The sequence below is a fragment of the Scardinius erythrophthalmus genome (genome assembly GCF_964197995.2).
Source record: "Scardinius erythrophthalmus genome assembly, chromosome: 11".
Classification (NCBI taxonomy): Eukaryota; Metazoa; Chordata; class Actinopteri; order Cypriniformes; family Leuciscidae; genus Scardinius; species Scardinius erythrophthalmus.
In genome coordinates, this window is record NC_138231.1 from 2065258 (window position 1) to 2076795 (window position 11538).

At 35.3% G+C, this 11538-nt stretch overlaps 1 protein-coding gene across 4 annotated transcripts in view; it reads left to right on the forward strand.

Annotated features, from left to right (window-relative positions):
• The first annotated feature begins 1097 nt into the window (after positions 1-1097).
• Positions 1098-11538, forward strand: part of mettl24 (methyltransferase like 24) — a 19166-nt gene continuing 8725 nt past the window's right edge. Inside the window, exons 1-5 of one of the 4 annotated variants that reach the window (XM_081379053.1) lie at positions 1098-1313; positions 2512-2742; positions 6467-6565; positions 7905-8041; positions 11262-11484. In XM_081379053.1, coding sequence (XP_081235179.1) covers positions 2572-2742; positions 6467-6565; positions 7905-8041; positions 11262-11484 — 630 coding nt within the window. In that variant the 5' untranslated portion in view covers positions 1098-1313; positions 2512-2571. Of the gene's footprint in view, positions 1314-2486; positions 2743-6466; positions 6566-7904; positions 8042-11261; positions 11485-11538 lie in introns of all 4 variants that reach the window. The other 3 variants (XM_081379054.1, XM_081379052.1, XM_081379055.1) reach the window with 3 other exon arrangements.

The following is an 11538-nucleotide window of genomic DNA, read 5'->3' on the forward strand; positions in this document are numbered from 1 at the left end:
GCTTCCGAAAATCAAAAATCCTTCTAGTAACTTTTGTGAGGCTTGGTCCAAGGATCATGTACGTCCAGTTTCGTGAAGATCGGACCAAATTTGTGACCTGTGAAACTTTAGTTTCGCTTTCTGTTTAATCCAATATGGCGAACGAACGACCGTACGTTTTAAAGTTGGAACAGTGTCTCTGTCTCAAAGGGCCTAGGCGCAGGAGCTGGCCAAAATTTCTCTACCGGGAATAATAATAATGCTAATAATAATAATAATAAGAAGAAGAAGAAGAAGAAGAAGAAGAAGAAGAAGAAGAAGAAGAAGAAGAAAACTTAAGAAGAACAATAAGTGTGCTGTTTTCAGCAAGCACACTTAATAAATTGCACTTTACCTGAAATCTAATTCCTAAAGACACCAGCAAGTGTCAGTCTTGAGCAGAAACACAGATTTCCTCTGATCTGTACTGTATGTGTCAGAGCCGCTGACAGCACTTACTTACAGCATAAAGAAATCAATATACATGAAATACTGATTATTAGTGTAAATGACTGTATCATGTCAGAAAATAGGAGTATGCCTAGAAAGTGATGAAACTACAACAACAACAAAAAAAGTTACATATTGGTTATTGGCTGATTTTAAAGCTTTAAGTCTCATGTGTGGCAGGTTGAGATTCACTGATCTCGAAGATCCCAAGAAAGAGTCGAGAAAACAATCAGTGTGTCTACTGGGAAGAACATACGACATCGTGTGTGTGTGTGTGTGTGTGTGTGTGTGTGTGTGTGTGTGTGTGTGTGTGTGTGTGTGTGTGTGTGTGTGTGTGTGTCTTTGTCTAGAGTTCCAGAGGCATGTGGGTGGAGAGAGACTCTAGAAACATGTGTGTGTGTGTGTGTGTGTGTGTGTGCACGCGCGTGCGTGTGTGTGTGTCTTTGTCTAGGGTTCCAGAGGCATGTGAGTGGGGAGAGACTGGAAACGTGTGTGTGTATGTGTCTTTGTCTAGAGTTCCAGAGGCATGTGGGTGGAGAGAGACTCTTGAAACGTGTGTGTGTGTGTGTGTGTGTGTGTGTGTGTGTGTGTGTGTGTGTGTGTATGTATGTGTGTGTGTGTGTGTGTGTGTTTATGGGAGGCGGGTCTAAAGGGGGAGTTCCAGACCTCCGAGTGACGACTTCAGTTTCTCCAGCTCTTCTGCTCTCACACTCTCAGCTGAAGAAGAAGAAGATGTTCACCAACACTGGAGTCTGCAGACGAAGACATTCTGAGCGTCTGACCGACAGAAGTGAATGAAACAAACGCTCAGACATGAAGAACAGAAGATCAGGAAGAGAAAACAGGTGAGCGCGATTAGTTCATACAAATACAACCACTGTTAGTTCATGTTATCATACTCCCTTAAATAGTCTAATATTAACAGAGACGATAATATCAGCTAAGATTAATAAATGCTTTGGAAGTATTTTTATTGTTAGTTTATGTTAATTAATGCAGTTAACTGATTTTAACTAATGAAACCTTATTGTAAAGTGTTTCTATTTAGTTTTAGATCACAGGAATGGTGTGTGTGTGTGTGTGTGTGTGTGTGTGTCACAATATTTAAAATTTTACAATAAATTCTATTTTTGTAAATCCAGAGACTGATAGACTGTACAAAAGTACTTTATCTAACTTTATTTTTTTGGATCTTGATGGAATCGAATCAAAATATTAGATGATTCATGTCAAATAAATGAATCTGTGTAATAATAGATTCAAATGATGAAAAATGAACTCATATTTGAACGGTTTAGACTCTGATTCTGATAAACACATCGTGCAACAATTAATGACAAAAGTTGACATGTTTGAGTTTACTCCGTGTTCTTTGTCGCTATCACATGTTTAAGAGGTCATGACATGAGAAATTAAATTTGTCTTGATCTTTTGACATATAAGAGCTCAAAAAACAGCTTGTTTTGTTTTGATTTTGGGTGATCTGTGATGTCACACGGGCATTACATTTGCATATGCCGGCCTCCAGAGCAAGACATCGACCAATAGTTATCGCGTCACAGGCCCCGCCCACTTACATTATAGGCCCCGCCCACTGACGTTCAGCCACAAAGAAGTCATTATAATCACGCTGATACACTGGTCCAGTCGATCACGTCTGAGGATTATATGCTTGTTTTTGACTGATCGTTTGACTGCAGATTGTTCACAAAGAAAGTTTTGTCGACAGATGAAGCATCGACTGTGTTTATTCTGACAGCAATAATTATTTTGTATATATAAATACACACATATGCATGTATATTAAGTAATATTTGCATGTATATTTATACAATTTATATTAGATATAAACATAAATATTTCATATAAATAAAAAATCTTAAAAATATATATGCATGTGTATGTAATATCGAAAGTAAACACACATATGTTATGTAAATACAACATTTTATTTTGGATGCCATTAATCATGTGAACCTCAAGAATAATGCCATGACCCCTTTAATATTATACCTCAGTGCTTTCTGCTGCATGAATATATAGCAGACTCGGTATCTATGAACCCTGAAGGATGGCGTCTGCGACTGAACCCACAGGTAGAGGATGAACAGGTGTTTGCTGCTGCGCGTGAGTCTCCTGCTGTCTCTGCTGTGTGTCTGCGCTCGCGTCTACGTGGAGCTCAGGGGCGCGAGTCTGACGCCGCCGGTTCGACTCCGGAAACAGGCCGTTGCCATGGCAACAGATGCTGCATCCACGCTCAAGCATCACAGACGGGTGAGGAAACTCATATTAGTGATAGTAACACTTAAAACATTTATAAATAGTTCAATGAATGATTAAAATAAAAGAATTAAATAAAACTTTTTTATGGCACTATATTAAAATAATTAGAATAAAATAATTATACTTTTTATTTACATGAACTAGGAGTGGCACTATATTAAAATAATTAAATAAATCCATTTTAAATGATTAAATTAATTCAAATAAAATAATAATACTTTTATTTTCATAAACTAGGAGTGACACTATATTAAAATAATTAAATTAAACAATTATAAGTAATTAATTTCATTAAACAAAATAAATTTACTTTTTATTTACATAAACTAGGAGTGGCACTGTATTAAAATAATTAAATAAAACAATTATAAGTAATTAAATTCATTATTCAAAAAATACATTTTATATACTTTAATTATGAGTGGCACTATATTAAAATAATTCAATGAAATAATTCTAAATAATAAAAAAAATAGCTAGAATAATTATAAATAGTGAAATAATTGATTTATAAAATAACAAAAATAATTAAATCCCTTAAGTTTGAGTTATTGAAGGTTCATCAGGCTTTGCACTATTTATTACTGATGAATTTGCACAACTTTATTCATTTTTTAATAAAGAGATTTTAAAATAATTTTTACTCACAAATAGCAATTTAATATTACATAAAAAAAATATTATAAAAATTCCATTGGCTTTTTAAGATTTCTTAAAAAACTTTTCCAGGTCTAGAAGTTTCTTTTTTGTATTAATATATTCATTAACATATTGATTACTCTGGCAGCTGATGTTGATGTAAAGAAAGCACGATCAGACTCTCAGATGAAGCAACTTTAGATGCACAGATTCATATTCAGATGTTCTCCATTTTTGCCTGGTATCCTGTTTATGTTGCTGACTGTGCATGTCAGAAAGACTCGCGAACAAAAGCGTATTCATGCTCTTCTGAAGACTTTCACACTCAGAGAGAGAGAGAGAGAGAGAGAGAGAGAGAGAGAGAGATCCAGGGCCTGACCTCTGACCTCTAACACCACACACAGATCCACTTCATTGCACTATAAATACGCATGATTATAATGTTACAATCATGAGCTCATTAACATATGACCGCCCACATTTACTCGTTGAAAATGATAATGCATCGCATCTGATCGTCGAGATATCTGGGCTAGTGATATTCCCTCATATCTCAGGCTGGTCCCACTTCTCCTCTATCAAACTCTTCATTTAAAATGTAAAGCAGCAGTGAATGAGTTTGTGTGTTTCCCAGCGAGTGTTTGTCTAACTCGAGGACACAGGGCAGGAAGGACTTCAGGAACTGATGGGATCCAGATGTGCAAACAGCAGATCCAGATCCTGCCAAGAAACACGCGTTCGTGGATCCACATGATCTCCGTCGGCCCTTTAACAGCGCGTTCTGTTCGGGATATAAATTGCGATACAAATTTATATATATATATGTGTGTGTGTGTGTATATATATATATATATATATATATATACAATTTCATTTTGATTTGTGTTTTTGTCATCTGTGTTAGTTAGGTTTTTTAAAGTCTATTTAGTTTTTTATAAATTTTTACTTTAGTTTTAGTTATTTTTACATCGTTGAACTAAATGGAAATTAGCTGAAATTTAAAATGATTAATTATTAAATCTATTTTATTTTATTTCAGTTAATGTTTATTTTGTCATTTTCATAAAGTTAAAAACCATAAAATACATTTCCATTACTTAAAATCAGTGTTATAGTAGTATAATGTGAGATACTATTATAGTTATATATATATATATATATAGTTAATATTTTGACTCTGTTTTTATTTTCATATTGTCATTTCAATTGTAGTTTTACTAATTTTGCATGTTTTTGTTCATTTTAATTGTTATATATATATTTATATATATAGTTTTTTATTTTATTGCTTTGGCAAATTAATTTTTTTTTGTACATATTTTATTTTATCTCAGTTAACGTTTATTTTATTTATTTTTTCATGGTTTTAGTTTCATTTTTAGTAAACTATAATAACCCTGCTTGAAATAAAGGTAAAAAAAAATAAAATAATATATACATATATATATATATATATATATATATATATATATATACAATTTAATTTCATTTAAACAACATTATTTATTTATTTCAGCTGTTTCTTGTTTTCATTTAATTTAACTCGATGTACTAAAATAACTAAAACTAAAATAATAATTAATAAAACTATATAGACATTTTTCAAACATAACTAATAAAAATGACAATAACGTAAAAAATGACTAAAACTTTAACTGAAATCACATATATATACAAATTCAAAATTAGTCTCTCAATGATACTGCTCCTTAACACATGCCAGACAGAGAAGAACAAGACAGAAAATATTTACTAATGTTTATCAAGTAGCCTGAGAGGATGATGAAGATGGAGACGTGACCCTCTTCTGAAATAACCCAGATGTTGCACTCATGCTGAACTCTGGCATTCCTAAGAGGGACAGAAAAATGCAGCTGTAGAGAGTCGAACTCTAAAAATAGAAATAGAGTAAAACAAGCTTATAACTTGTCCTTCCAACTCTAAAACATGAGCATTTCTAACAGCGTTTGCGGGACGATTTACAGTGAAACACACCAGCATCACAGACCTGTGATAATATTGATAACAGGTGCTTATATGATGTTTGTGCTGCTGTTTTCCCGCCAAAACGACGTCACTTCCTGGCAGATGATGATGTCATTGAGGAACTGGCTGTGGAAAGTGATATTGTAAACTGATTATCAATCTGAGCAAAATTCTCAAGACAACAGCTTGGTTTCATTTGGATAAAGATTAAAATTAACTTATTAAATTATTTAAATTCAGTTATTTATTTGAGAGTTTTTGAGCTGCACCTGGAGACATGGATCTTGACAAATTCATGACAGTATTTTCATGAAAATGAATTCAAGCCTCCTCCATGGACAAGCCAAGTTAGTTTACTATAAACCTTCGAGGTTGAGCGGACAGGAGAACTAGTGAATATAGTCCTGTCAAATCGATTAATCGCAATTAATCGAATCCAACATAAAAGTTTGTGTATATTTTTTTTCTAAACTTTTATAGTGGATGCGATTAATCTAATTAATTAATCTATTAATATGAATAAATAAATAAACAAATGAATAAATTAGTGTTTCTTTGTAAGTTAGTCCAGCACTGGAAACATGAAAAAAAATCTACTCAATAAAATTATTAAAGTTCACCTGTTTAGTTCAATATTTTATACAGTGTTTTAAGACCAGTGTTGTTATTTTTAACAAAAAAAAAAAAAAAAAAAGTTTTTGGTGATTGAAATAAAGCTGAAATAAAATATAAATATTAGATATTAAAACTTGAAATAAATAAATAAATAAATGTTTAAGTTAAAATACTAAAATTACAAAAACTCAAACAAAAAAACAGATAATTAAGGGGAAAAAAAACATAAAAAATGACAAAAAAAATCTAAAATGAAAATAAACCCTATAATTAAAACAAAAAACAAACGCTGAGCTCTCAGACAGTCATAAACGAGTTCCAGATCTTCACTAATGAATCTTCCACTCCACAGAAAGGTTTCAGGACACATTAATGAGCTCCAGAATCTCAGATAAGAGCAGACCTCATTACCGCGGTGTTCAGAGACGTCTGCGCTGGGCTTTTCACCAGCTTCTCTGTGTTTATCTCCGTGCAGATTCCCCGATGGAAGATCGCCCTTGAGCCGTGGGCCGCCGAGACTCGCGGTTTACAGGAGGAAGCCCGTCGGTTCCTCAGATACATCTCCACACCACAGGTACAAGCTCACGCTATCTCACCACCAATTCGCACGTATTCGTACGAGTGATTAAAAGGTGACTAATTTGTACGTCCTCACTCGTACGATTTCTCTAAACCCACGTGACGGGTAGGTTTAGGGGCGGGGTCAGGTGTAGGTCATTCGTACGAATTAGCCACCTCGTAAAATTCGTACGAAATGCCGTGAGATCTGGTTGGTGCAACCCTAGCTTCAAGCTGTTCTCAGTACCGGATTTAAAGTGCCCTATTACTGTATGCTATTTTAAAGGCTCCTACAACAGGTTTATATTCATCCAAGGACAAAAAACACTTTAATTTACTCATAATATACATTGCAGCATCACTGTGTCTGAAATGGTTCGTTCGAAGATTCAGTCTCTCTAAACTCCGCCCAGTCTGTTGTGATTGGTCAGAAATCAAACATTCATTATCATATCTGAATCTCAGCAGGAAAGATGGTGTGGGTTTTACCGAAATGGCAACCTTCCGGTCTCTCTTGTGAATCTAACACTGAAGTGAGTTAAACTGCAGGTCATGGACTGGCCACTAGAGGCCGGCTGCAGAAGAGACTCAATCCCATAGAGCCCCATGTTAAAATGCCCAACTTTACAGCAGAATAAAACATGTTTACAGCCTGGTGCAAAAAGTGTTTTTGGTCTATATAACTAATTTTACCCTTCATGACGACTGTGAGGGGGGTGAATATTTTATAACTCATCTGTTTAAATTATATTAAGCCTTAAAGTTCTGCATAATTAAGGGCGTGGCTACTTGAGTGACAGGTGGACTGCGCTGATGTCACTACTAGCCGTTTGTCTGCTGTCTGTTAGCGTCACGTCACCTCAGCTAATCCGCCTCGCTGCACATTTACGTTTATCTGGGAGTGACGCTGCCAAGATGGCGACGGCCGGCTCCGCCCACTTTGAGCTTCAAAAATGCTCTTCAGAAACACTACAGGTGACGTCACGCACACTACGAACATATTATAAACAGTCTATGGTTTTACCGTATCAGTCTCATCAAAGTGGATTTGCTTTGTCGGCAGAAAACAGCGTCTTCTCGACATGAACAACACAAACCAAACTCTTCCAGTCTCAGATAAACTAGTGTTTGAGGGTGGAGCTAAGCGACGCTGTTCAGCCAATCAAGACCAGAGGCTGGCATTATGCAAATTAGCTACAAAACTACAGATTCAGCAGGAAGAGCGACTGAATTACTGACGACTCATAAACATAATAACTTCATTTATCTGCACTTTGAAACTTTGCATCTCTTTTACACAGTACATGACAGGGAATCCGGATGATGAATGATGTATCTTCAGTGTGTGTTTGAAGGTGTCCTGTGAGAGACCGGCGTCTGTGCCGCCCGTGTTCGACAGAGAGGATCATGGGTCGTGGGTTCTGTGTTTGGACCACAGGTTCAGTCTGGCCCAGCGGATCGCATCGAAACACTGCCGCGTTTATTCTCTCAGGTCAGTCTAACGCTTCTTCTATTTCTGTCTGATGTGAACTCTTAAAGTCCCCCTGAGGTGTAAATCCAGCTTTTAATGTTGTTTATGTGTCTACGTGGTGTTTTTAATCTGCTTTAAGACAAAGCATGTGTAAATTCATAAGTCGACACCATTGCTGAGTATTTTCTGTGCATTTATAGGCCTACATATACATTTCAGTGTGTGCGTGTGTGTGCGTGTGTGTATGTGATGCTCTGCAAACTAAAACGCTAACATTATAATCCATGCGAGTGAAACTCCTGCCCTGCAGCTTCTCCTCATAACACAGTCAGACTTCATTAGCAAAAGTCGTTTATACGGACCATTGGCTGCAAACACTTCTGACATGACAAACTTTTATATATTAATATATATATATATATATGTGTGTGTATGTGTGTGTGTATACATACATATACACACAATTAATTAAAGACGTACAAAGGCTTAATTTTCCTTATAAAAAAAAAATTCTTTATGATTTTGAAATGAAATATGACCCTGAGTGAGATTCATATAGCAGACACTTCTTAATGGGTCATAATTTGGTCCGGATCTCAATAAAGGCATGAATTGAACAGCCAAAGCCACTCCTGGAGAGTTTGAGACATCAAACATCCCTCACTCCTCATTACGGTCAGCGAGTTAAAGCACTCGCTCATGAACGCAGGAGTCGCTGCTCAGGCACGTCTGAACGATCCTCCAGCTACAACACACTCCAGATCTTATGTTGTTTAATTCAGTGTGAGTCTGACGCTCTTCTCCAAACACTCCAATGCTCTTTAACATGATTTATAAAACCTGATTAAATAGTCATTATGCACATCAAATAAATTCACAATAGCATGCAACCTCCTACTCTTACTCTTTTTGTAATATACAGTATATACTCGACATAGTGTGCAAATTGTGTGCATTCATATAAGACTACATTTGCACAAAATATGCACGCAGAGTAAACTGTTGCTGAATTCACGTAGATCCGATTGTCCAAATTTAAGACGTTTTTAGAGAAAGTAAGGATTATAGATGGAAATATCTGCAGCTTTATTTTCGAGATGACTCTACTGTTTGAAATGATAATCATTATCTATACATACTATTAAAAATAGCAGCTAGTGTTTAGTATATGCTAGTATTCTATTTTTAATATGTATATATGTATTAATGCATCAAGTCGCTATATAATCAAACTGTATTAGGATAATTTGCCAAACATATTTGTTATGATTATTATCATAAAATTTTTTTCGCTTTTTTTCAGGGTTATTAAAGTTAACTAAAAAAAACGAATAAAAAATGTTATTTGATCTTTAACTAAAATAAAATAAAACATAAAAAAAACCCGTAATTTTATTTCAGCTATAGCTGGCTGGCAAACATTTATGATTTTATTAGGTTAAAGTCATATATATATATATATATATATATATATATATATATATATATATATATATATATATATATATATATATATATATATATATATATATATATATATATATATATATATATATATATATATATATATATATACCGGTATATATTTATATATATATATATATACCGATATATATATATATATATATATACCGGTGTATATATATATATATATATATATATACCGGTATATATTTATATATATATATATATACCGATATATATATATATATATACCGGTGTATATATATATATATATATATATATATATATATATATATATATATATATATATATACCGGTGTATATATATATATATATATATATATATATATACCGGTGTATATATATATATATATATATATATATATATATATATATATATATATATATATATATATACCGGTATATATATATATATATATATATATATATATATATGAAATTATTCAACCCCTATTGCAAATCAGGTTTATTGGCAAAATCTATAGACTTTCAGCTGTTTGCAGTGAACGAATCAAACAAAAGTAATTGAAATAGCTCAACACAACAAATGTTTCAAGTGGTTTGCCCAAATTCAACTGAAAATGCAACTTTTAATGACTTCTGCAGCCTCAAAATTATTCAAGCATCTTTATCACGGAGTAGAACATCCTTTTGCTGTATGATCTGCTGCAAACGAGATGTATTAGCAGACTCAGCTTCTGTTTCTGAGGAATCTGAGCCTGTTCCTCATGAGCAACGGCCTCCAGTTCAGGAATATTCCTGAGTTTGCTGCTGCAACCGCCTTCAAATCCCTGAAACCAAGCCTTGCTGGAATTTGAGGTTTGTTTGGGATCATTGTCCTGCTGAAGGTCCAAGCTTCAGCTTCCTCACTGACGGCATGACGTTTTCTCCTAGGATTTCCTGATACTTCAGTGAACCATCTCTCCTTCCTCACACTGCAGTTCTCCAGAGGATATAAATCAGCCGCAGAGCATCACTGATCCACCATGCTGACCTGTAGACAAGAGTTCTTCACAGCTGATGCTTCATTCTTCATCCTCCAGACACACCGCTGATCCACAGGGCCGGAAATATCCAGTTTTGTTTCATCGCTCCACTGAACAGAATCCCTAAACTTCTGTGGCTTATTTATATGATTTTGAGCAAATTGGAGCCGACTTTTTCTCGTGCTTCTGGGTCAGTAGTGGTGTAGTCTTGGAGTTCTGGCATGCGTTTACTACGAGCTTTAATGAAACCTCAGTGTGTGTCTCAGTTTTTTGCAGTCACTCGAGGGTTTTTCTGATCCGTTGAAAGCTTCCTTTTTCTGCCTCGTCCAGGTAGTGAAACCACTGTTCCTTAAACTTTGAGCTTCCAACTGTGTCTCTAGGAACATTTAGTGCCTTTGCTATCTTTTTGTATCCTGTTCCTTGTTTGTGAAGGGCGATGAAATCTTCTCTTAACTCATTCTTTTGACTTATCCATCTTTCTAACATGCAGTCAAACGTGACACTCAACAAACCCAGTCAGTTCAGATATTTCATGTGTTCTAGCTCTAGCACACCTGGTGCAGCTAATGAAGCCCTTGATCAGTGAGACAACACCTGTTCTGCAGAGTTGTGCTGTTGTGAGGGATTCTGTTCAGGGGGTTGAACAGTTTTGAAACTGCAGCAGTCATTAAAAGTATGCATTTTCAGTTCAATTTGGAGAAACCACTAGAAACATTTGTTGTGTTGAGCCATTTCTATTATGTAAAAAATGTGTGTGTGCGTGTGCGTAGGCTGGCAGCGGATGACGACAGGCTGGAGCGGATGCTAGCCGGATCCGGCTGTGAGGTTCACTGCTTCGACCCGAGTCTCAGATCAGCTCATCTACAGGAGGAACACATGTGGCTCCACCGGCTCTCCGTCGACTGGAGGGACCCGAACCCTGACAGACTCCACACACACACACACAGCAGGAGGAAGATCAAGGACATACTCAACAGCTTCGGCCACAGACAGGTGACTCACACACACACGCACTAACCCAACCCCTAAACCATCCATCACACACAC